Source organism: Scaptodrosophila lebanonensis, unplaced genomic scaffold (genome assembly GCF_003285725.1).
Source record: "Scaptodrosophila lebanonensis strain 11010-0011.00,11010-0021.00 unplaced genomic scaffold, SlebRS2 tig00000096-arrow-pilon, whole genome shotgun sequence".
NCBI lineage: Eukaryota > Metazoa > Arthropoda > Insecta > Diptera > Drosophilidae > Scaptodrosophila > Scaptodrosophila lebanonensis.
The window spans coordinates 3,169,414-3,196,890 of record NW_022060567.1 but is presented as its reverse complement, the minus strand read 5'-3'; the positions used below and the strand labels follow the sequence as shown (position 1 = coordinate 3,196,890).

Sequence of the window (27,477 nt, the reverse complement as noted above, 5' to 3'; positions counted from 1 at the left end):
ATGTATAAATAATACATATATAATTTAATAAGCAAGAACTGGGTTATAAAAATGATTTATTATTAATTTATTATATTTTTATTACTATTTTCTTTAAAAACATTATAGAAAAGGCCAATTCCCTTTCAAATGTTGGCTTAATATTCACAGCTCTTACTTGTAAAACTTTTTTTTATGATCATGTATACGCTATGTTGCCTTATGTGGGCAGTCGGGGAAGACCTGGTCCAATTTTCTTCAAATTTTGTTTTAATATTTAGAGTGTTATGTTTATGAAATATACGAAGTTTCAGTTCAATATCTGATATATTTGACTTTATGGCAATTATTTGGCAATCCGGCCCGCTGTGCACTGTAGGGAAAAATCAACGGCAAATATATTTAGATTTGCGTGTGTTTTTTTACGAGTGCAGGTGATTAAAAGCCGGAGTGGTAGAGATCAACACAAACAATATTATCTTTTTAAAACCAACCTGTAGTAATAAGGGTATAGAAGATCGGGAAGCATATCCGATTTAGCGTGGAATGTGGTATGGATCTCGTAATCCCTAGGCAAATTTTAAGGTTGTGGGGCGTGTGCGCGATTTTCTTGTTTGCTCTTTATCCACTATTAAGTGACTATCGTGCCACGTGCCACTTACTTGTACTTGTTGACAAATCGCATATGAATGTAAAAATATGTGCCACAATGTCAGGACAAATTGGCACACAACATATAAGTTGTTATTTGTGGCTACTTTCTGTCTATATATACTTATTTATCAATCACATGCACATATAAATTTTTGGTTGCATATATTTGTATGTATGTGTATGTGCACGATATGTTTGTTTGGCATACATTTTGAAAGAATTTCACTCGCAATTTGCTTGCCTTTTATCGTTGCATACGCTCTACATACATTTTGATGCCATTTTATTTTAATCTTGCATGTCAAGTGTAAGTGTGTTGTGGGAGTGGGTATCTTCATCTGCATGGATGTGTGTGTGTGTGTGTGTGTGTTACCCAAATGGCAATTCGGTCAATGACAGCGCATAAAAGACACACACATACACACACACTCGCACGCACACACGCGCACGCAAGCAGGCTAAATTCTTGTCTATTCAACTATAAGTAAAAACCTATTTTTTCAGTTCATGCATGCATACATATAAGTTCAGGTATAAGTATGTATGTATGTATGTATATGTGTATCACACAAATGTGCGACGCTTGAAATATTTCAATAGTGTCTCACACACACACACATGCACACGTATGCAATACAAAGTGGAAGTCAATTCAAGCAGCTTACTTTTTTTAAAGTAAAAAGCTAAAGAAATCCATACATGAATTATTTTTTTCTTCATCTGCTCGCAATGTACTTGAAGCTTGGCCTTTCTTTTCTATCCTACCTCTTGGCATTCTTTTTTTTCGTTGCCTGTTATTTTATTGTAAGGATACACACACACACACACACACAAACAGTGAGAAACACTCACACATGAATGCACACACGCATACAAATTTGGAATATATTGCGCCTCCGTTTCATGAACAAATTCTTTTTCGTATCTTTTTGCTCACCTGCATCATCTCTCTTGTTTTCTTTGGTAGATTTCAATTTACAAGAAGAGGCCTCCATACCCGAGGACATATTTGACCAACGACACATACCAAATGGCAATGACGACCACTCTGGTAGCAACAACAACAACAACAACCACCACAACAACAAAAACATGGGCGCCTCTGACATTGATGTGGGTGTGGGCCTAGGAATAGGCATGGGAATGGACATGGACATGGGCCTGAGTATGGGTATGGGTATGAGCAGGACCGCCAATGCCAACGATATGGATACGAATGCCTCCAAGCTGCAATATGCTGCCGAGGATGCCGAGGATGTTGATGCTGATGATGAATCAGAAGCTGCTGATATTGTGAGTATGCATTTCTAAGCTAAGCCATTTGGCAGAATGTGTGCGAATGTCTGTCGTAATGGGTGTATGTCTGTCTGTCTGTCTGTCTGTCTGTCAGTCTATCTGTGTCTGTGTGAATAGCTTGGACTTGAGTTTGTTGTTGGGGTTAAAGGTCTGCCCGTTATACCATATATGTACATACATATATGTATGCCGAATGAGGTCAGTTTTATTGAACCAGAGCACACACACACTCACACACAGAAGATATGCATTGAAATGCCGCACAATGTGCTCATGTCAAATTACTTTTGCGTGCTCACTCTAAATGCGGCTCTATGCGTGTATTTACGGGTGTGTGTGTGTGTGTCTGTGTGGGTGTGTGTTTGCTTCTTGTACGCTTGTGTGGGTTGCCTATGAAAATGTTGTGAAGCCTGCGACTGCCCTGCAGCATTTTTCTCGGACAATGCCCAATGCATTCGGCCACATCTATTCAACTTGTAAGAGATAAGCATATTGAACAGACAACAAATTACATTTAAAACGAATTCTTAAGTATGACGACATTTATATAAGCAGGTCGATGTAGGCCTCATAGGCGAGTACATAGTACTTATTTCATGAAAGTTTTCCGTACGCAAGTGACAGTCTCCATTAAAGAAACAATGTGGGAGAGTATTCCTTCGAAGTGATTGGAATCGGTGTGCCAATCTGCCCATCAACATGAAGGCTAGAATATTGAGAATTATAAGTTAGGCCAGATCTAGGTAATTATTAGTATTTTTTCGATGCACTGTGAGTGTTTATGTCTTGTCTAAAGCAAGAAGATATCTTTATCTTTTTCCACCGATCGGTCCTACGACAGCTTCAGAAAATAATAAAGCTTTTTATACCATATATAGCTTGCGTAGACACGTCTACATGCCACGTTAGATCACCCTAGCTCTTAAGCCTCAAAAGTTCTAGCTGTTCAGACGGACGAACAGATAAAACAGTCAATATCGCTTCGTCTCGTCATAACGAATTTATCGGGCAAAAAATAAGGCTTGTATGTGGCACAACAGTAAAAAAAAATAAATATGAACTAAAGAAAAACTAAAGCTGGAATAAAAATACCAAATAAATATAATATATCAGGTTTATTTATAGAGAGTTGTAATTTGTCACTCTTCTGTTTGTAAGAGATTCTTTTGTGGTTTTTTGAACGAAATATTTTGCAAAAGGTAAAACCAACCAACCAAAGGTGACCAATATTAAAGTTCTCCGCTTTCTCCCTAAATGGCTGTGTTTTTATAAGTTGGGTTATTTTTGTGATTTACTATTGGCAGTCATATAAACACTTTATTTGCCACAATCACCGATTTAAATAATTTTTGTTTTATCAATAAGATATTTATTTTTTAAATCTTTAGTCCATATTTAAGGAAAATGAAAATAAAAAATATGCTTTTTAATGTGTTTAAGCATATGTATTGAGTATTTAGTATATGTCTTTATAAGCAAAGATCTCTCTCAAATAAATTGAACATAAACCAAATCTAGTAAATGTGCTTCAAATCCTTTGAAAACTTAGAAATTGATTTAATTTGTGTGAAAATTCTTGAAAGAATTATTTCTTTTGTTAAAAGATATTACAACTCCGCACTTTTCACGCATTTGAGAGAATCCTGTGCCCTTGGGGTATTTTCGGTCGAAACAGGCCAATCGTCAAACTTATCTCAGCGCACAGTTTTATTTGGCATTTTTTGTATGAGACCCTTTCTCGTTTTTATTTCTAATTTGTTTTCCCATTTGCAACTAGGTTAAGTTGCTATATTGGTAGCAGAATACTAGTTTAATAAATTGTATATAAATTTCAAAAAAAAAAAAAAAAAAAAATGTTTTCTCAACTTTGCAATAGCTCCGATTTTGGTAAGCATGTCCTCTACATCAAGTCTGAATTCTACTGAGGATAGAAGTTACCCAGGTGATGCGGTAATTAAGAACCAAGCAATACTTATGGTTAAGTCCAGTAGGTGGTAAAAAACTATGTAAAAAAAACTAAACTTCAAACTTGCCAATAAGTACTTCTTGCTAAAATCTTGTATTAAACAATTGTACTGTCGTTTAAATCAAGGTTAAATCATTCCATTATCTGCCTAGTATTTTGAATAAAGGTATTGACGTGAACCTCATGTGGCAAGTCTACATTTTTCTTGCCAGAGTTAAATTAAATAGTAAACGGTAATTTAGTGTTTTTTTTTCCGAAAGTCCCTTCCTAAAATCATGCAGAATCTTACAGGATTTTTGAAACCTATGTTGCATACTTCAAGGGGAGCATATACTTGGATTTTCTTTTGTCAATAGAAATTGGAAGAGCGAAAGCTTTATAAAAAGAAGCATCTTCTTTAAACTCCATATAAAGTAATGAACAGATCAAATGTTTTTGTACCCAATACACAATGGCTGAAAAGGGTTTATTAAAAGGTTTATGCAAAGTATGTAACAGGGAAAGGGAGGCATGTTCGACCCCATAAAGTTTATATATTCTTAATCAGCATTATCAAGAATAACCCGTCCTTCTGCACATTACATTTTTCACTTTGCACTAAGCCCATATACCCTTGCATATTTCACTTAAAGGGTATCCACATTTTTTCCATTATACTTGCTACCATGCTAATTATACAAAGCTGTATGTAGCCTTGCAAATGATTCATATCGACCATTAATGAAAACTTTGATATTTAAATAAATAAGGAGTGCAGGAGAAAATAGATTTTTCATCGCGAATATATTAGTTTAGTTGTAATAATAATTATTATAGTGTAGCGATTACTTTTGGCTACCATCAAGAGATCTCAAGTTAGAGCTACTATCTGCAAATAATTGATAGCTCTGTATTGCTTTAAAGGTGTTGAGCTCGCGTACGCAAACATTAACAGCACTATCTAAGAATTATAGCCACATTACTCACAACCGCTCAGTCCTTGCCTAAGCGAATTTTGTGAGTTAAGCATTTACTTACTTATGAGGCCCCAAGAGCTTTGTATACACTTTTTGAATGCACATACTATATATATGTATATAGTACGTGTATAAGTACGTGTGAGTATGCACGAATATGGCAAATGCTTTTGCATTCGCACACTTGCCATCTATCCAAGTTTACACAAATCCAATACATAGTATATTTCATGAACTCGCATCTAATCAGCGTTTTGCAGCAACATACTGGCAATAAAAGGAGTGACAAAGTGGTGGGGAAAAGAAACTACAAATAGACAGGCAGACAGACACTCAGCAGACTCACAACTTTGGTAGTTTCGACTTGCCTTTTATTGTCGCATATGCGCCAGCCTAACTGCCTTTCTGGAGGACACACAATCCGCTCATATGTATGTGTACTTTGTCCTTGTTCAGCACTGTTCATCTGCATAGAAACACCCATATTCCTTCTACTTTTGTCAAAGTAAGAAAACAACTCTTAAAACACTCCCTAAAAATTGCGAAATATATAAATTTAATTGCTTTAAATAAAAATTAATTAAAAATATTTATGCAAATACGCTTACACATTTATTTATTATATAATACAAAGCTTAACCAATGCAACAACTACAACAACAAAAATGGACACAAAGGCTCTGACCTTATATAATTACAAGATTTCTATAAACAAACACAAACGTATCCTTCATCAGACCCAGAAGCACGTGGATACAAAGTTTGGTTATTCTAGCTGCTATGCTTTCCAAGATCCTTGCTTTCAGACAGGCATGGCAGTGTCAATTTGCCTCTCATACCAAATATGTAGAGTCTGCATCCTTCTAGGGTTACAATTCCTGTACAATTTTTTAAAGGAAGGCCATTAATACGCCCGCTGCTCTGCACTGAGACTTTTCAGCTGCAAATCATTTTGTGGTACCCAAAACTCCTCACATTATTTATTTATATACTATATTGTAAATCTTTAATATTTATTTAAGATTTGTCTTAGGTAGGACAATTATTAAATTTTATGATAACTTTAACATATCAAACATGATTCTGTCATGAGGGTTGCGGCGATTCGAACCGGGAACAAACTCGCATTGTCGGATTCCTGCTAGCTCGTTAGTCTAGGGCTCATCCATTACAGGGAGGCATTCAAAAATATTGCTAAATACGAAATTTGCTTAATGAGGCAATAATACATATGTTTGTTACTTACTCTGCTCCATACATAAAGCAAGTCATATAAAGTTTGGTGTTCCTTGCTCTTATAGCAAATGCTTTCAGGAAAACCAGTATTCAAAATTTAAGAAAGTAGTAAGTAAGATTTATAAAAAAAATATGAGAAAAAATCCCAAACATCTCATAAAATTCTTGCATTTCTTAGTTAGCGACATTTTTTAATAGATTTGGGAAGTGTACGAGATAAAATTGCTTTTCCCTACTTAGTAATATAAGAATTTAGGTAAATAAAGTGCTTGACAATGTACATCATGCGAGTATATTGGGAGCATACTTAATGGCTTCATTTTTTTGAGTTGTTCCCTGAGTCTAGAGTAATGACAGATTTGTTGCTCGTCACTAGAGAAGTAAAACATGCTTCCGATTTGATAAATATGGTAAGATCAGTCACCTACAGGTAACCCTCTAATACCCAGCCCTACCTTTAGGCGGGGTCAAAAAAAGTTGCAGTCAGCAAGCCTACGGCAGCTGACGGACCGTTGTCGAGGTCGTCCATCATCACAATCGGCATCACCTGCTTCAACACTATCACTACCTAAGAACCGATAGAAAAATAAGGCATTAGAGGGTTAAGTAGCGAAGTAATGGTATTTTGAAATCTTGCAGGAATAGTCTAAGCGAGAAAAGAGTTAAAAACAAAACAAAGTAAATTATAAAGCTCTGACTGGACCATCTTGAATTCGTTCGACTGGTCACACTAAAAAAAAGTTACCCCGAAATACCCAACCCTGCCTAAAGACGGGGTGTATATTTTCACCTGTAACAGGTAAACTAAGCTTATGATCGGAAAACTAACTTCAAATTCGTTCATTTTGACCAAAAATGAGTCTAAAATGATTTTTTAAGTCCGATAGAAAAATAAGGCATTAGAGGGTTAAGTAGCGAAGTAATGGTATTTTGACACCTTGCAGGAATAGTCTAAGCGAGAAAAAAGTTAAAAACAAAACAAAGTAAATTATAAAGCTCTGGCTGGACCATCTTGAATTCGTTCGACTGGTCACACTAAAATTCGTTTCCCTACTAAACTGAATATAATTGTTTGCCTGCCTGCCTGCCTGCCTGAGTGTGTGTGTGTGTGTGTGTATGAGTGTGTGTGTGTGCATTGGCATGCGCTAGTTTGCCTTTATTGTTTCGTCCTAGGAGCAGCAGTATCAACTAGAGCTGCTGTTGTTCCTTCAGCTTCTTGCTACCTTTCCAGTGCCTCCGTGCTTGCCCACAACTATGCCAAAGATATTGTGGAAGGCATTTGCTGGCACTACTTTTTGTGTGTGGATATGTCTGTGTATATGTATGTATGTACAAGTATATGTATGTCTTCGCTGCCTTTTATTGTCTTCTATGGTGCGCATTGTTTTCACAGGCATGGTCGTCTCATGCGTCTACTGCATTACTTGTATTCTTGCAGATACTTGAATCTCAAAGGCCCACTTCAAAGAATTTCACTGTTTACCTAGCTGGCAATAGCAACAACAACAAAGAGGCGACGAAGAAATGCCATAATAAGAGCAGCAGCAACAACAGCAACAACGGCAACAACAATAAAAACCACTACAACTACAAATTCAAAAACAATAAAGACAGCTTGAAAGATGCCAATGAAGAGGCAGCTACAAAATCCACTTCCGTTGACGGCAATGGTGGCAGTTTCGGCGATGATGACGACGACGACAACAACAACGTCGACGGAGAGGAGCAGGAGGACAATGTGGATGTGGATGTCGATGTAGATGTGGATATGGATGTGGATGCGAGCTCGGACGCGAACAATGTTGGCAGCAAAAGTTTTGCGTATAAAAAATTTAAGAACATGCACGAACAGCAAAATCAACAAAAGCGAAAAGAGCAACAACTGAAGCTAAAGCCAGAGCCACAGCCACTGCCACAGCCACAGCCAGAGCCGGAGCCGGATCCTGAACAGCAGAAGCAGCAGCAGGCAAATGGCAACAGCCAAGAGCCGAAAGTGAAGCCCAAACAGTTGCCGCCTTCAGAGGAGCAGCTGTTTGATTCTATTGAAATATTAAATGAACGAAAATTTAATAAAGCAATGGCAGCCCAATCAACGGTGCCAGCCATGGAAGAGGGTAAGGAGCAGCAGCAGCAGCAGCAGCAACAGCACCAACACCAGCAACATCAGCAGCTACAGCTACAGCAGGAGGACGAAGAAGAAGTAGACAGCATGACGGTCAGGCAGCAGCAGCAACGGCAACAGCAACAACAACAACAACAGCAATATGCCGACATTATGGCAATCGGCGATATCGAGGACAATTTTGGTAATGATGAAGTATTGGCGGAAAGCATTAAGTCCACAATTGACAATGATGAATCAGCAAAGACGACGACAAGCATAGCGGCGGCAGCACGGCCAACCACAACAGCAACACTGCAGACAACAACAAATACAGGCATAGCAGCCACATCAAGTACAACACCAAGTACTTCAACAACAATTTCAAGTGTATTAGACGGTCCTAGAAACCCGCAACCACAACAGCAACAACAACAACAGCAGCATCAACAAATCGTTGGCCGTAAGCTGAAGCGGCATAACGGCAACGGCAACGGCATCGGGGGTCGCTACTATGATAATGGCAATAACTATGACATAGGCAGAAACATGGCGAAAGCCATTACAAGCAATTATAATAAGAATAATAATAAAAATAATGATGATGAAGGTTCTGTTGCCGTTGCTCCCGCTGCGGATGATGCCAACGAAAATAATGATGACATGGATTCCATCAATATGGGTGAACTGCATTACTACGATGGCAATAGCAGACATGGCCATGCCCGAAAATCACAAGCCAATTACTTGAGCAGCTATTTTGGCCATACAATAAATGACACGCAAGTGCATCCAAAGCACGAGCGCCAGCAACAACCGGCTGCAAGTTTCCTTGATGATGAGTACGTGGAAGAGCACCATCAGCATCAACAACAGCAACATCAGTCGCCGTCTGCATTCCATTATCATCAGGGTAAGTCATTTGGGCATTTGCCATTGCTGCCACTTTTCAGAGTGCCATACATAGTTGCTGGGAAAAAGCCCTAGACGATTGGCAGGGGAAAAAAACACAATATACTAATAATAAACGAGACAAATACTATGTTACAGCAAGTCCCTGACTGTGAGATACCCTGTTTAAAAAAAAAGTATATTATATAGTAAGTCGTTCCATAAGAATATAGCAAACCCCAAATAATAAGAACGAAGCCCAGCTTTTTAGGAAAGAAACTGGAAATAAGGCTAGAGATATAAATTGTTTCATACTCCATAGAAAACTATATACAAATGAGTAGTTCTGAAAAATTGAACGAAATTCTATGACGAGTGGGAAGGCATGTTGCCTACAGATTAGGAAAGTCTGCTTACCAAGTGTAGTTAATCAATTAAAGCCCATTTGGTGCCAGACAGACATGGCTTAATAGATTTGTGTCGTCAAAGGTGAAATGCCCTATACCTAATATTTACCAAAAAAATTAATTTAAAAAAAGCACAACAAACAAAGTTGTTATAGGTTAGGTTAGGATGACCCGGTGGACCGTCGCGACGGTCGTTGGCAGTCCCACATAAACCTTAGGGGTCCTTAGTGGATAGTTGGAGATCGGTAGGGGGTTCCGTTTAGTGTTCCATTAGCAGCTTGCTGTGTTTTGCAAACGCCAGCAGTGCATGCGGGGAACATTTTGCTGCATTCTTTAAGAATTGCAACAGCTGCTGGACAAAGCTTGGGCAGAGATTATCTTTATGGCTCTAACTCCCTTAAAGTTGACCAATCACTATGAAACGTATGCATATACGTATTAGCCACCTGTGTGCAAATTGGCGTCTCTAGGTCTTATAGTATCTCAGATCTACGGGTTCATACAGACAGACAGGGTTCAATTAACTCGTCTTGTACGTACTTAGTGGGACAAACCCTATAGGTACAGGGTCCACTCACAGACTTGTCCAACCTATGGTTTCGAGGCAGAGGCATTCTAAATTGGGATTGGATTTGAAAACTTTATACACGGATACATCTAAGTCATACCAAACATCAGTTAAATACCCTTCGGAGACTGTCAAACATTGCAACAAAGTGGGATACAGAAAAAAAAGATGAAAACATTCGTGCAAACAGACGAACGAATATGGAAATATCGAATAATGTTAGCGTGTTGATCAATAATAAACATATTTTGTAGAATCTGCCACACCTTCTTTTTGGTGTTACATACATTCGCGCCAATATAGTGTACCCTTTTACAACTTGGGTACAAGGTATAAATACGCCAAGATGTCGATGCCATACACACAAATGCACTGACCAGTACCTCCTAAATGCTAAAGCATGGCGTTGATTTTACACAGTGGCTCAAGCTATAGTTTTAAAGGCGACCGCTCTGTATCATTATAACTTATAAAAAAAAGGAGACAATGAAATGCGCCTATAGCAGAAGAAAAAAAAAAAAGTTTGTAGTACTGGAGTGAAATTGTTTTGCCTAATAACTTTTCTTAGTACAAGTATTAACCGGTTTGGATGTAATTTTTGAAAAAAGGGAGAATTATACGAGTGTCTAAATTTCCTGTGCATAGTTTGTAGCTTTGAAACTATTGGGCAGTATTGAGGAAAGTTTGTAGCAGGAGGAGGGGAATTCAAAAAATAAAACAAACTCGTATTGCCTGGGAACGAGGGGAGTTAACAGATCAAGTTTAGTCCCTGTAAACCGAGCCGTTTTCAAAATCCAAGCATTCATTCAGACATATGGACAGACGGAGAGACGGACATGTCTAGATCAATTCCTATCGTCCTGCTGAAGAAGGAAGTTGCCAATCAACTAATGTTGAACAACTTTGGGAAGCAGTGAGACATGCCTGAAGTTGCATTCCTCCTCAAAGATGTCAAAGTCTTGTGTACTCCATGCCGAAGCAACGTGTTGCAGTTATTGCAAAAAATGGATAAGCTACAAAATACCAATAATATTAAGATAAGCATAAGCCGCCACTAACTTATTAATCCTCGTGCGGAAGTGGTCGAGGTTAGGCTATTTTATATTTGTAAAAATGTATTGTTAAGGTGCTAATCTGACTGCACGACTTCAATGCTTTGATTAAACAGAAAAAAAAACCAATAATATTTAGAAAGTCCTAATTTGAGTAATTTGAATAATAACTGTAATTTTGGGCTCAGTAGGGACAAATAAGAGACCTACAAATGAAACACTACTATTATTTTGAGCGACCAAATTAATGAAGTTTTGGGAAAAAAATTATTTAAATTGCTATATGACCAGAATTTGTTGTTATGTCTTTATGATTTACTTGTTAATATACTATACTCAATTGTACAAATTATTTTAAGTTCACTAAAACACCATTTCATACATTTTTTGAACGAACTTAATATTTATGAAACCACTGCTATTATTTTGAGCACAGCTATATATACTTTATGGGATACATTCATTCCACAAACCTAATAAACCATTTTTTCTTAGCTTGTACCATATTTGTAGACTTTGTTCTCACGGAGTTATTTTCTTTTTACTCCCATGCAATACCAAAGTAGGAGTCGAGTCTAGCTTAGTATTGCTATACTATTGTTGCCACTATTGTTGGCATCTTCCTCAAATACAAACTGCACTAGAAGTGCCAATTTTCGAATAAATTTCGGACCAGTGTGCGGTGCTAGCTGCGTCTGGCACTGCGAAATGACTTTGGTTACGCTTTGCAGTTTTGGTTTTTCGGTTTGGTTTGATTTAGTCTGACTAGATGAGTGCGTGTGTGTGTGTGTGTGCGCGCGCTCTAGTCTGTAAATTGGAAATATGTAAGGCAAACCCCAATTGAATGCCGGCTCCGGCCGGCTATGGCTTCAGCATCGGCTTCAACGCTCAGTACTCTGTGGACCTTGCCTCGCATTGTGTGATGCTAAAAATTGTTCAACCACATGCTAAAACGAAAATCCTTTTGCTCCTCATGTGTGAGTGTGTGTATGTGTGTGTGCAGTGAGCTGCTGCATTTTCTTAATTGTTTTATGTGCCTGCCTGCCTGCCTGGCTAGCAGAAGTCGTGGCATACTGAAGGGGCGTTGCCTTCGAAAACTTATGCAAATTGAGCATTAAATTTTAAACAACTGTTGGCATGCAAAATCAAATAGTATTGAAGCGTTTGCCAATGCCAGAACTCCCACGGGTATCAACATTCACAGCAATGGCAGCAGACAAGAAAACGTGCGCCATTTTGGGGCTGATAAGTTGATGGGTGGCGAGGGGACAGAGAGGGGACAGCGAGGGGCGCCATTACAAGTTTTCTCAAAGCCAGTCAATTTTTGGTCTCCTCTACTTCTTTTCAATTCGCTCGTTCGTTCCTTCTCACTTTTTTCTTTGCATCAAACAATAAAACCAACAAAATGGCAAATATAACGGCTTGCCCAGCCAGCACGCAAAAACTTGGTAAACTGACAATGAAGCCAAGGCAATGAAGTTGCCAGACGTCGCCGAACTTTCTCCAGCTGGAATAGCAAAGCGAAGTGAAACGCCACAATACGAGGCTGGTGTCTGAGATTTCGGTCGCGCACAACATTTTTGAAGCAGCATCACCAAAATACATACACACACACACACGCATAGAGCACACATAAAGCATGCGAAAAAATGAACTCGCCAGCATACTAAAGATGGATTCGTGATTCAACATTCTTTACGCTTTCCGAAAATGCACTTTCTTTTATTTTCATATAACAAAATAGAACTACTATACAAGTACATACTATATTTATAGAAAAAACTTATGTATCAGGGCGACACGCGATAGAAGTGGAATTTAATAGTTGTATTGAAATGATTTAATTTGAGTTAATTTTTGATGAGGGGAGCATTTATAATTATTTATCAATGTCGGCTAATGTTGGCTAATGTTAATGTGGCTGGTAAAGAATTGCAAGGAAATGGTTATCGCTATAGGTTATCGAGCTAGAAAACCCCTTGGAAAATGCGTGAAAACCCACTATGAATAGCTACCAAGCCCGCTAGAAAATGCCTAGAAAAACAACAAAACAAAACAAAAAATCTCTAGTAGCTAGAGAAATGGTAAAAAACAAGAAAAGAATGCTAAAGTCGAGCAGGCTCAACTCTTAAGTACAATGTACCACCCCACAAAAAAGTAATTAAATTAATTTAATTAATTAACTAAATTAAATATAAAATATTCCATGCATGCATACATACATTTACATTTACATCAGAATCGTGCCTTATGCGTGTTTGTGTACTTGTACATATGTATGTATGTGTGCATTGGGACTGGTTATATGGCTATAACTTTCTTTCCGATCATTCTATCATAATGAAACTTGGTATACGGATATATAATCACAATTTTAGTTCAAAATTCCAAGAATTACGGAAGTTATAGAAAATCGTTAATAGGGCGGAGTGGGGGGGGTGGATCAGAAAAAATGAACAAACTCGTCCTTTCTGGGTCTCAGGAGAATCTGTATACCAAGTTTGGTTATTCTAGCTCTTATACTTTCGGAGATCCTTGCGTTCATACAGACAGACAGACGGACAGACAGATGGACAGACAGACGGACAGACGGACATGGCTATATCGACTCGGCTTGTCATGCTGATCAAGAATATATGTACTTTGTGGGGTCTACCAAGCCTCCTTCTGTGTGTTCCATGTGCACCTGCACAAAACTAATATACCCTTGTACCCTTTGTGTACAGGGTATAAAAAATCTACTAAAAATTCCCCAAAAAATATCTAGAAAAGTCACTAAAAATTACTAGGAAACCGCTATCAGTGCTAGAAACCCCGCTCGTGAAATGGTAGAAAATCCGCTTAAAATTTCCGGAAAATATCTAAAAAAACCCACTGAAAATAGATAGTAATCGGCTAGAACACCGCTAGAAATAGCTATAAAACCCGGTGGAAATAGGTAGAAAACCCGCCGTCACCCATAGTTGCCGATCCAGCTTTGAAGAGCCCCAGACAACGCAGTTCTATTTCGCACTAAAAATATTCCTGGAAAACCCCAAAATCAAAAAAAATGGCAGCTCTTAAAAATCAAGTCCTGCCAGGTAGGCATAAAAAGCAGAAGAAAAATCAACTGCTAAGGAGTACCAGTTTATTTTACCATTACGATCGTGCAACCATACGTTGTAAAATAAGTTCAATACGATAACTTCAAATTTTTCTTTCATTTCAGCTGATTTTTGATTACAGTTTGCTTACATTTCCGAATTACTCGAATTACAGCTGCTGTTTCTTTAATACAAATTTTAATGCTCCATCAATTTTTTCTTTTGTTGTTATCGCGTCATTCGTTTCGTCACCGAAAAGGCTGCCGATCCTGCGTACAAGGCCTTCACATAAGAAGTTTCACTTAAAAAAAGATACAAGTATATGTAAAAGCCGCACAAGCGTTTGGTTGCAAGTTTTGGTTCTGGTTTTTAAGATTTCCTAATAAAAATAGAGACGAATATATGATCACTTAATAGACGAGCTTCAGAATTATTATTGCTAATGATAATCAGATACAGTTTTGGCGGATTATAGATTAGCCTACCCTCCCATGGCAACTGATACATTTACAATAGTCCGCCTAGCCCTCTTTTTACCATGTTCTTATTGCACACTTTTCTAACTGTCTGAGCTATAACATTTGCAATTGAGATACTTATGTTATACCTAGTCTTATTAAAATTAATTTTTAATTTAAAACAAGAGAGAACGCTACAGTCGAGCAAGCCCGACAGTGTAATACCCTGTACCCAGGTAAACTTCCGTCACTGAGTTATATGCGCCCATAGCAGCAGCAAAAAGAGGAAGAAGAAGAGCGAACTTGTTGCTGCAGTTTGTGGGGGTTGTACTGGTGAGAATATGTTTTGCTAATAACTTTTCTTAGAATTGACCGAATTTGATAAAATTTTAAACAACAGTAGATAATTGTATAGAAACTATGTGTGCAAAGTTTGGTTTAGGTAGCATTTGAAATGTGGACGCTATTGACGAAATTCTGTAGCGGGGGAAGGGGGGGAAAATTAAAAAAAAAAAATAAACTCGTCCTTACTCGGACCTAGGAGAATCTGGATGCCAACTTTGGTTATTCTAGCTTTTATAGTTTCCGAGATCCTTGCGTTCATCCAGACGGACGGACAGACGGACAGACGGACGGACATGTCTAGATCGATTTCTCTCGTCATGCTGATCAAGAATATATATACTTTATGGGGTCGGAGATGCTTCCTTCTGTATGTTACATACTTTGCACAAACCTAATATACCCTTTTTACCCTACGGGTACAGGGTATAATTAATTATAATATATATTATAGATATTTAAATCATTTTTGTTATTTTTTACATAACCGAAAAAGTATGAAATTGTAGGCGTGCCAGCCATCATATTATTGGATCGCTAGAGACATGTCCTTCTGTTTGAACCATAATAGCTAAGAAATCCACACCTGGACAAAATAATAGTTGTGAGCATATCTTTTTCCAATAAAGCTCTGCTTTCATATTTATGCATGTATTTGCATTGTTCTCAAAGAAAAGGTTAGTTTCAAAACAAATAACAAAAGGCTTTACAAACCACATAAATGAACTAAGCTTTTGGTTAATTCATAAATACAAATGTTTTTGGCTGGTCAGAATACAGACTCGTAATAGATATTCCCAACAAACTGAATAAATATTAAAATAATAGGAATAATTGGTATTATAACGTTGAGGGACTGTGTGTCCTCGAAATATGGTAATATTTCAATTTCCAACAAATCCTTGTACACGAATCAATACATTAGGCCATGAATTCGATGGAATGGACCTTGCCCTGTAGCTGCCATAGAAATAATTGAAATCACACCTAGCCATCACTTCCTTGCAAACGTCCTGTTAAGCGAAATCGTATTAAACGAACCATGTGCTCCATACAAAATGAGGGGTTAAGTTCCTAGTCTTCGAATATTGCATAAGAAATAGTTTTACTGTTTAAATTTATTAGTTTCAAAAACATAAAGAGGTAATTCAAATGGCAAAAGTATTCAAGAGTAAAAAGAGAACACATATGTATGTATTAAAATAAAGTGGAAATTCATTTGGTGGCATTTAAAATCAGAGCAGTTTTCGTAATCAGTTTTTTTTTTTATATGTCAGTAATCAGTAATTTTTGACTGTTTAGTGGCTCTTAAAGCTTCATAGTAGCACTCCTTATATGGTATATTTTCTTTTGCTGCCATTGTAGAAACTGTAATTTGTATATTTCACTTTTTACCATTTTATTTCATTCAACGGTTAAACCATTTTACTTATCAGAAAAGTTGTAATCTTACTATGTGCGCGTCTGAAGAAGTAAAGCTTTTCTCACCTAACAACTATGAATGTATGTATGTATGTACTTATACTAAGATGTAGAAAGTGGGACTTCCCTTTTTCTACACACATTTCATTTGAGGTGAGACATACTACAAGGTGCATTCCAAAGTAAACAGGACTTTTTGCATCTAGCGCCCCCTGGTGGCGCTATCTATATGTCGACTGGTGCGTTAGAATCTGCTATCTTTATCGATTTTTCAGTGAGAATTTCATGACATGTCATCGATTGGAAGTGTAGTTATTGCGTTTTAAGTGTCAGTATGTTTGTGTACTCGGTGCGAAAATGAGCTTCGAACAAAGAGCCAACATTAAATTTTGTTTTAAAATTGGTAAAACTTTTACCGAAACGTTTCAATTGATGGAACAAGTTTATGGCGATGATTGCCTATCCCGTAGCAGAGTGCACGAGTGGTCTCAACGTTTTCAACGAGGTCGTGAGGACATAAATGACGATCAACATGTGGGCCAATCAAAATTCGTGATCACCGAAAATTCCATCGAAACTGTGCGGGAATTCATCAAAAATCAGCCGAAACCATCATTGAAATTGATGGAAATGGAATTGAACATATCCAAAACATCGATTTATCGCATTTTGACCGAACATTTGGGCTTACGAAAGGTGTGTGCACGGTTTGTTCCGCAAAAATTGACTGACGACCAAAAATTGCTCTCATCGATCGACGCTTGTGACCAATTACTTATTTGACCAAAAATCACATTTTAACCATTAACCACTCGCCGTATTCACCTGATATGGCACCGTGCGACTTCTACCTTTTCGGAAAAATGCATTTGCCCATGAAAGGAAAGCGTTATGCAGACGTAGAGGCCATTCAAAAGGCTTGCACCGGCCAACGACCTAAAACACTCGTTCGACATGCTTTTGGGTCATGCAAAAAGCTGTTTTGAAGCAGAAGGAGACTATTTTTAATAAAATAAATTGATTTTGCCGAAAAAACATTTGTTCTGTTTTTTTTAAAAAGTCATGTTTACTTTGGAAAATACCTTGTATAAGCAAAAATATTTACGCATCAATCGACAAAATTAAAGAAGCGAGGTTTTTCACCGTGTTAAAAGAAAAAAAGGTGCCAATTTTGTAATCGTATTAGACCGAATTCGTATTAAAAGAGTTCGAGTTAAGCGAGGGCTAGGTGTACAAAGTTTATTTTAGTTCAAGGACTGGGGCGAATACTTTGTCCAGCGTATACAAGAGTCGTAGTGGCACGACCTTAACATATGCGACTAATATTATTATCTACATTGATGTTGAGCTCCAATCACGTGCCCATCTCTACATTCCATGTGTCATTGTTGCGCCATTGTGTCCGAGTTGGTGGCCAGAGTATGTGCGGGTGTGTGGGAGTGTTGTAGGAGGGCTATGAGGGGGGTGCTGGCATTTGGAGCTACGTGATTGGATTGCTCAAGACAGGCGGCAAAACGAACCGAAATTCGGTTGCTGCTGTCGTCGCAATCGTTGCCATTTCCATTGCTGTTGGCATTTCAGTTGCCGCTGCCACTGCTACTGCCACTAGCGGTTCCATGGCTACCATGGCCACGGCCATATCCATAGCTATAGCTATAGCCATGGCCGCATCTTAAGCCATTTTGAGGCGTACTTTCATTTAGCTCCGCTCTCGCTGGCAACTCAAAGACGTGTGTGGCGGCACTTTTATTTGATATGCCGGACGAATGGCGGCATAAAGCGCAGTGAAATAGATTTGGCCTCACAATGTTCCATCTGTCCATGTGTACATGTCTAAGAGTGTGTCTAACCGTATGTATGTATGTATGTGTTGCCATTTGTGTTGATGTTGCTATTGGTGTTGGTGTTGGTGCTGTGGCTGCGAGCACTTCAAGCCGCTCGGACTTTTATGCACAATCAAATGAAATGAATTGTAGCTTTATAGCCTAGGATTTTGTGGTCTTAGTGCGAGTGGCAGCTACTAGCAGCTAGAAGCTCACTAGAATGTACAGCATGGCGCTAACAAATATGGCGATTTGTTTTTGTGCCTAATATAAATCTATTGCTTCCGTGCGAGTCGCCGTGCCCGGCATGCATGAGAAGCAGCCACAACAATGGCTCACATACATATCACTGCCATGGAATCCGTTTATCGAACTGAAGAGCTTCCGCAAAAAGTAAGCTAATTAATTTACCACAAACAAAGTAAATGCGATCCCAATACATACACACACACACACACATATGCAAGTTAAATTCATATTGCATTTGCAATCCACTTAATCGGATCATTTCAATTTATGTAAATTATAGCGCTTTATCCCTAATTATAATTAATTTGCGTGGGCTTGACTCGTTCGTTTTTTAAATATGAACTAAATTTAAACAACAACTAATATTTGAACGTCAGTACTGCCCTCGAAATTCCGCATAAAAAACGAATCAAATCAAATCGCACATGCCCGACTCTTTTATTGTCTGCAGGTGTCTACAGAAAACAAGGAGAGAAAACTTCAGTAAAAAATTTTGAACCCGAGAATAATCCTACCGAAAAAATTTACCTAGCAAAGAAAAGAAAGTATGAGAAAAAGCAGAGAAAAATGACTGAGAAAATTAAATCTACTGAAAACAAAGATGACGAAAAAACAACGAAAAAAGTAGGGTTGAAGGAAATAAAGAAGAAGTTCAAGAAGTTCGTCTGCTATCGAACTGCAAGTCCGACAGTGAAACAGCCTGTACACTCCATAAAAAAGGAAAATTAAAATAAAATATATTAACAAATAATTCAATTATTCAAAAAATACAATTAACTAATTAAATTAAATTAAATATATTTAATACATACAAAAGTGAAGACAGTTTCAACAGCATACATTTACATCATCGTGTCTATACGTGTATGTATGCATACATACATTATGTCAAAGCAGCAACAAGAACAACGGCTGCGGGCAGAGCTTCGGCTGAGAAAAAATTTTTTTAATTATTTATTAAACTTGATATACGGACTCATAGCCACTAACTGGAGGAATTTGCCAAATCTGAGTAAAAAATTCCAAAATTACGGGAGTTATGGAAGAAACACGAACTGCGCGGAGCGGGTGGCGTATCAGAAAAAAGCACAAATTCGTCCTTTCTCGGACTTAGGAGAATCTGGATACCGAGTTTGGTTATTCTAGCTCTTATACTTTCTGAGATCCTTGCGTTCATACAGACATACAGACAGACATGGCTATATCGACTCGACTTGTCATCCTGATCAATAATATGTATACATTGTGGGGTCTGCCACGCCCCCACGCCTTTTACCCTTTGGGTACAGGTGCAATTGCTTCTATAATCGACCGCCATTTTGGACTGTCCAGCGAAAAGCCCTCCAACACATTTTCATGGCTGATCCCACACTGGCCAAATAAATATGTATTTAGACTCTCCGAGTCCCTAGCCAGCACAAACTAATTTAATTTATTTGTTATATGCTTTTTGTGGAAATGGGTACAGGGTATGTAAGAGTTGGGCTTGCTCGATTCTAGCATTTCATTCTTGTTATACCCTGCACATAAAATGTACAAGGGTATATCTCTATATATATATAAAACAGTTTGTCCTGACTGACTGATTGGCAATCAACGCACAGCCCAAACGGTAAGAGCTAGGAAGCTGAAATTTGGACGGAAGATCCCTCTTATAGTGAAAGTGAGCACTAAGGTTTCGGAAAACTCGAGCTCCAAAGGGGGGAAAACGAGCTCCAACGTTTGTATGAAAAATCTACAATACAATCCGATTAACTTCAAACTTAGTTTGTATACTCTCACAAAGAATACAAAAAAAACTGTATACTTGGATTTTCAATATTTTTCCTGCGGCCTGAATAATAATGATTTTCCGGTGGAAAATTCGGTAAACGAAAAGCTATTTGCAATCAACTCATAGCCCACACGGTAAGAGCTAGGAGGCTGAAAATTGGACACATGTTGTCTTCAGTGGTGTAGGTGAGCACTAAGAAGCGGTTTTGGAAAATTCTAACGCCAAAGGGGGGAAACGGGCTCCAACGTTTATATGAAAAATCTACAATTTTCATCCAATTAACTTCAAACTTAGTTTGTATACTCTCAAAAAGAATACAAGAAAAACTGTATACTTGGTTTTTCACCATTTTTCCTGGGGCATGAAAAAGGGGGGGTTTTCCGTGAAAAAATTGAAACACAATCAACACCCCACAGCCCAAACGGTAAAAGTAAGGAAACTGAAATTTAGGCTCAAGTATGCTGTCATAATGTAGGTGCTTACTAAGAAGGGTTTTCGGAAAATTCGAGCTCCAAAGGGGGGAAGTCGAGGTCCAAAGTTTGTTTGAAAAATCCGCATTTTTTAGCCGATCGACATAAAACTTGGTTTCTGAAATCAATAAAAGAATACAAAGTAAACTGCATACTCGGTTTTTAAATTTTTTGTTGGAGCTTGAATTATTGGGGTTTTAATATTTATTCACTATTTCAAATGAAAAGTTTGTGTTATAAATTTAGTCCGATCGATTTAAAATTTGGGTAATGTACGTAACTAAATCTACAACTTTGCATTCAAGGATTTTCAAAATATGCATTTTACAAAAGCAGGCAGAACAAACAATACAAAATATCAAACAGTTGGGGACAACTAAGTATACATACACACACACACACACACACACATGCAAGCAGCTGTTCGTGTAGTTGCGTGCAAACGATTGAAATAGCCAAAGCAAAATGTGAGACAATAATGTGTGAATGTCCATACATATGTGCACATCTATGTATGTACATATGTATCTACATATGTATGTATGTACATTCGTCTTGCACTGACAGAGCAAGAAATGTTAATTAATTGAAAATTATATAACATTTTTAAAAGTATTTTTTTCGTTGTTTAGTGCATTTGGCATTAGGGTTTTCATTAATAACTTTATGCAGCAACAACAAATATCAAATAGTTGGGGACATCACATACACACACTCACACACACAACAAGCAACAGTTCGTGTCTATGTGCGCGGTTCTCTACGTATGTATGTATGTATATGATTTGTTCTTATTGATCTCAATAAATAATTAGATTTTATTATTTAAATATTCTGCTTTTTGCATTCAATCTTCGATATTTTGATAGTATCGGTGGCTTCAACTATCGAAACTATCGAATTGTCAGTGCTTTTTGATCGTGACTCATCGCTCACCGGAAACATTGACACGAGTGCCGTGTTTCATATTCCGAGTTTGTGCGTGACCGTATTGACTCAATATGGCACGAAAAGACTCAAATGTGAATTTAAAATTAGGATATACCCTTATAATTATTCCCCTTTTTTGCACATAGTCTATCTTAAAACGTTGTTGGGAAAACGAGCTTTATAAAATATTTATATTTATATTTAAAACTAGCAGGTATTGCCCGTCTTAACCCGGCTCAATATAATGTTTCCAATTGTATTTATTTTGTGTGTGCATAACCTACCCATATGTTTTCACCTTATAAGTTACCAGTAGGAAGGCATTTAAGGTATTTAAATGAACATTTTCTGTTCTTGACAAAAAATTGTTCAGTAGTCCGTTACATTTTTGTTCTTGCCAAACTATTTCGTTAAACGAACATGACCACTATAACTAATATTTTTAAAGCTCGTTTTCCCCCCTTTGGAGCTAGAATTTTCCAAAATCCCTTCTTAGTGCGCATCTACACCATGATAGGATACTTGAGCCCAAATTTCAGTTTCCTAGCTTTTACCGTTTGGGCTGTGGGGTGTTGATTGTGTTTCAATTTTTCCACGGAAAACCCCCCTTTTTCATGCCCCAGGAAAAATGGTGAAAAACCAACTATACAGTTTTTCTTGTATTCTTTTTGAGAGTGTACAAACTAAGTTTGAAGTTAATTGGATGAAAATTGTAGATTTTTCATACAAACGTTGGAGCCCGTTTTCCCCCCTTTGGCGTTCGAATTTTCCAAAACCGCTTCTTAGTGCTCACCTACACTACTGAAGACAACATGTGTCCAATTTTCAGCCTCCTAGCTCTTACCGTTTGGGCTGTGCGTTGATTGCAGATAGCTTTTCGTTTACCGAATTTTCCACCGGAAAATCATTATTATTCAGGCCGCAGGAAAAATATTGAAAATCCAAGTATACAGTTTTTTTTGTATTCTTTGTGAGAGTATACAAACTAAGTTTGAAGTTAATTGGATGAAAATTGTAGATTTTTCATACAAACGTTGGAGCTCGTTTTCCCCCCTTTGGAGCTCGAATTTTACGAAACCCCTTCTTAGTGCTCACTTTCACTATAAGAGGGATCTTGTGTCCAAATTTCAGCTTCCTAGCTCTTACCGTTTGGGCTGTGCGTTGATTGCCAATCAGTCAGTCAGTCAGTCAGTCAGGACAAACTGTTTTATATATATAGAGATATTAGTTATAGTGGTCATGTTCGTTTAACAAAATAGTTTGACAAGAACAAAAATGTAACGGACTACTGAACAATTTTTTGTCAAGAACAGAAAATGTTCATTTAAATACCTTAAATGCCTTCCTACTGGTAACTTATAAGGTGAAAACATATGGGTAGGTTATGCACACACAAAATAAATACAATTGGAAACATTATATTGAGCCGGGCTAAGACGGGCAATACCTGCTAGTTTTAATATAATATATTAAAATATAATATATTATAATATAATAACCCTGATAATTTTCAGGGTTGTGCAAAGATGAAAGCCAAAAATGTAATGTCTACTTAAACTCTGCTTTAGCTCAACTCTGTACTGAACACATACGCCCACACAGACTCGCATAGAGACAATTAGACACAGTCCTATTAACATGAGATCGAAAACCGATTTAAAGTTGATAATTTATTTTTATTTTCATGCCTTTACATATGTGTACGTGCACATGTGTTTAAAAGTGGATGCGCCCGATAAAGGCTTTTCCACTTGTTTTTTTTTTCATAAGTACAGCCTATTAATATTTCCGTATTAAATGCAAACATTTCAATAAAGTCTGATATAATTGGGAAAACAAAAGGAAAAAAATGACAACATACGAATACAAGGAACTATTTCGTCATGTTTTAACAATAACACCCTAAACCTATCGGAACTCCCAATAAATTTCGCTCCGCAAGATATTCCCGAACCGATTTCCCTAGAGCAAAGACTTTGCGTCTGCTAAGGGAAGGGCCTTCTCCACTTCATATCTGCAACTTCTGCAGAAATAATTAAAGGGTATACCAAGTTGCCATCTGAGCTTTAGAAGTGAATTCAATTTCTTTTACCATTCCATTATCCCAATTACAATTGCTTTTGTATTCTCCCGCTGCAGACGCCACCGAGTCGCCATCGGCATTTGAACGCTTCAAGGCACTGCGACGCAGCAATCGACGCAATGGACACAAGAGTCACAAGAAACGCTACAAGGACTATTTGCGCAACGGACTCGACAGCAGCAGCACAGAATCACCGCCAGCAACAACAACAGCAACAACGGTGGCAGGCACAGCACTTCTTCTCACAAGCAGCAGCTCTGGCCAGCGTCCGCAGAAGCTCAAGTTGAAGTTGCAGCATGCAGCTCCAATTTTCGCGCTGGGCACTCGAGGGTCACAGCAAGAACAACAACAACAACAACAACAAGAACAGAAACAACGCATCACGCCTAAGCCTTTCTACGAAGGTCAAATAACATACTACGAACAGGCGGGCGATTCAGTAGCCAGCAATGATGAAACGATTTCTTCAAGTGGTCACAACATCGAACGCATGATTGCAACGGACAACAGCAATTGGTATCGCCGGGTCAGTCCAGTGCTGCGGAATGGCATTAAAAGCACCGAATCGCAGCAACATCACCAACAGCAGCAGCAACAACATCACCATAAACAACAACAGCATCATGCCAAGCAGCAACATTATGGCCACCATCATCAGCATCATCAGCATCAGCACCAGCATCATCACCATCAGCAACACCACCACCAGCAGCTGCAGCAACAGCCACGCCCACGCCTCCCTAATCCCTATCAACGCAAATTGCTGCCGCAAACCACACCGGCGCCTCAACCGCTGCCGCCGCCCAGCTACAAGCAACGAGCGCCGCTGCAGCAGCAACTGGGTCACCAGATCACGGAAATGGAGGAGCTGGAGCGGTACTATGCCAAATGGCCCCATTTGGCACGCGTGCAATTTCAGGTAAATTGCTTATTTGTTTAATTTTTTTTTTTTTTGAATAGAATCTTCTTATGTGATGGTCTTCAATGGATCGGCAACCTTTTCTGTAACGAAGCCAATAGCACGGTCGCAGGCGCACATAAACTATGAATTCCAGAAATATTTTTAATGCGGGTTTTATAACTATATATAGCGGTGTTTCTATCCATTTTTTAACAGGTTTTCTATAAATTTTTAGTCGATTTTCTAGCCATTTTCTGGCGGTTATTCTAGCTATTAGCGGATTTTTGGATCAATTTTCTATATATATTTCTGTGTCCATTTTCTAGCATATTCTACTCATTTCTTGGTTGCTGTCCATGTATAATGCGTTTTGTAGAATTTTTATTTTTATCGCCTTTTCTAGTTATTTATAGCGGGTTTGCTAGCAATTTTCTTGCGGTTTTTCTAGTCAGGGTTTCTATCTATCAGGTTTTCTATCCATTTTCTATTTTTTCGGTTTCATATCCATTTTCTAGCACATTCTACCGATTTAGCTGGGTTTCTACCCATGTATAGTGAGTTTTCTAGCCTTTTCTAGTGAATTTTCCAGCTATTTAAGTTGTGTTTCTTTAATCGCACTTTTCAGTTATTTATAGCGGATTTTCTGACCAATTTCTTGCGATTCTTCTAGCAGGTTTTCTATCCATTTTGTATTTTTTCTTAACTGGTTGTATATCCATTTTGTAGCATATTCTACGCACATTTAGTTGGATTTCTAACCATTTATAACTAACCTTTGTTAGTGGATCTTCGTGCTATAGCGAGGATTTTGGTCATTTTTATACGATTTTCCAGCCATTTTCTATGTACTTATAGTTGTGTTTCTGCCATTTTCTTCGATAACCAACAGCGATAACCATTTTTTAGCCATTCTTTTGAGGCCAAATGTCCATTACCTATTAACCATTGTTGAGAAAATATAAAGGCTCTCCTTACCATTAAAAAAAAAATTAACTCAAATGAAATCAATCGAATAGAACCATCAAGTTCAACGTTCATCGCGTGTCAACCTGACACCAATTTTTTTTATTTATCAACTGGTATTAATATTTCTTCTAATAAGTTGTTTTTTTGTGTCGGGAATGTGTTGCTGCAAATATTTGTGTAAGCTCTTGTACTAACTAATTGTTCAACACCCATTTCAGGTTTACGACGAGCACTATCGTGAATCCCATCCCGAGCTGTATGCCGACTACGATGCTGACGATGAGGACTACGAGACAGCGGCCGAGCTAGAGGAGGCACAGCAAGAGCACGGAGCCGAGGCCAATTTGCCGCCCTACATCAAAAAATATAATCGACGCAACAAACAGCTGCTCAACCTGTTGGAGGGCACTCTGCCGCCGGCCACCCAAACGCCGCCGCTGCGCGCCAGCTGGTCCGGCTCCCTTCTGCAGCCAGGACCGCACGAGAGCAGCGCCAGCGCTGCTGCTGCAGTACGCCTGGATGATGACTATTTGAAGCAAAAGCGACGTCGCTATCACAGTCATAAGCCGTCGCAGTATGCGGATCTATTTTCCCAACAACGACAACAACAACAGCAACAGCAGCAGACAGAGACAACCACGCTGGCAGCACCTGTGCCCACTAGCAGCGTAAATGATGTATTGCTGCACAATCAGTTGCCGGATGAGCAGGAGCAGCTGGACATGTCCGCCGCCGTTGATTTTTGGCAAAAGGAAATCGAAAGCAAATCGAATGCAAATGCAAATGAAATGAACGGAAGCCCACAAATGAGTTGGAAAGTTGAGCGTGGCACAGTGGCATCGACGGTGGCGCCACCCGCCGCCACAAGCAGCCCCAAGCCGGCACTTTTCAAGCTGCCCTCGTATCCTGCCATTGCGGATAGTTTTATGGGCACCCCACGCAGTCGCAGTCGCAGCGCCCAATTCGTCTCGAATGTATCGGGACGAGGTCAGGGCTGGCGCTATGCAGCTGACCCGGACGCCGACGGCAACGGCGCCACCGATGCAACTGCAAACGCAGGCAGCACGCCGGAGCCGCATGCAGCGCCACCCGTACAGCGAGCTCTCAACTCATTTGTCTATCATCGTGTGGTGGATGCCTCGCCTCGACTTGTCGGCGTTTCGAGTCTGTCCAATCGCAAGCAACGCTTGCCCTTTGTGGCCATAACCGATCGACGGCTGGAGACGTCCAAGAAGCTGCTGGCCGAGCGGCACAAAGACTTTGAGCAAAATCACTTTCCGATGCCTTAAATTTGCGAGCAGCCGCTTAAGTTGCCAGCGAGAGAAGAAACCATAAGAAGAGACACATAGGAGGAGCAGTTGCGCCAGTGACACACACGTGCAGCAACAAAAACAATTAGGGGTATTCACAGTCAACCGATTATCACATTGTCAGGATATACTCTTACTCGCAGATGCTAAAGCTTACATCTCAGTCAATTCCGAACGATAAATGAGCAGCAAATGTTTCCCATGAAAAGAGGTTTTCAAAATATCTATCTAAATAAGCTTCGTCAATGGAAGATTCCAACAAAGTACACTCTGGGCCGGGCGTGAAGACTTTTTAAGTTGAAACGAGTGCCATTTCGTCAAATACATTAAAAAAAAAAGAGATTCTGACATATTTTTTTTAACTCCACCAACTCAAAGGCAATTCATTTAAAAAGGAAACCAAAACCATACCAATTTCCCCAAATTTATGCAAAACTTCAGAAATAGATTCTGGCATTTTTAAGTTTATTTTCAACTCCAACTCTAAAGCAATTCATTTAAAAATGAAAGAAATCGAATCAGAGATAGAAACAGCGGTTTTATTAAACATACCGATTGCG

The 27,477-nt window shown here is 38.6% G+C and overlaps 2 protein-coding genes across 2 annotated transcripts in view; both read left to right on the top strand.

The window, feature by feature from the left end:
• The window catches only part of LOC115627696, a 101,849-nt gene extending 100,081 nt beyond the window's left edge, over positions 1-1,768 (top strand). Inside the window, exons 6-7 of the mRNA XM_030523438.1 lie at positions 1,601-1,731; positions 1,763-1,768. Coding sequence (XP_030379298.1) covers positions 1,601-1,731; positions 1,763-1,768 — 137 coding nt within the window. The remainder of the gene's footprint in view (positions 1-1,600; positions 1,732-1,762) is intronic.
• Positions 1,769-1,812: 44 nt separating this feature from the next.
• Positions 1,813-27,064, top strand: LOC115627695 (GATA zinc finger domain-containing protein 10). The gene is made up of 11 exons (XM_030523437.1): positions 1,813-1,926; positions 7,526-7,660; positions 7,724-7,974; positions 8,068-8,182; positions 8,246-8,622; positions 8,734-9,101; positions 23,797-23,924; positions 24,015-24,293; positions 24,555-24,659; positions 25,826-26,063; positions 26,118-27,064. The coding sequence occupies exons 1-11, from the start codon at positions 1,813-1,815 to the stop codon at positions 26,894-26,896; spliced, it is 2,889 nt and encodes a 962-aa protein (XP_030379297.1). The 3' UTR covers positions 26,897-27,064.
• Positions 27,065-27,477: the final 413 nt, after the last annotated feature.

What these genes read in the sequence shown, in the direction of transcription:
- LOC115627695 (XM_030523437.1), top strand. Translation starts at nt 1,813, where the DNA reads ATGAGCAGGACCGCCAATGCCAACGATATGGATACGAATGCCTCCAAG. An exon ending in GCAACAACGGCAACAACAAT is followed by an intron (nt 7,661 to 7,723) that starts AAAAACCACTAC and finishes GCCAATGAAGAG; the next exon opens with GCAGCTACAAAATCCACTTC. An exon ending in CAACCACAACAGCAACAACA is followed by an intron (nt 8,623 to 8,733) that starts ACAACAGCAGCA and finishes TGACATAGGCAG; the next exon opens with AAACATGGCGAAAGCCATTA.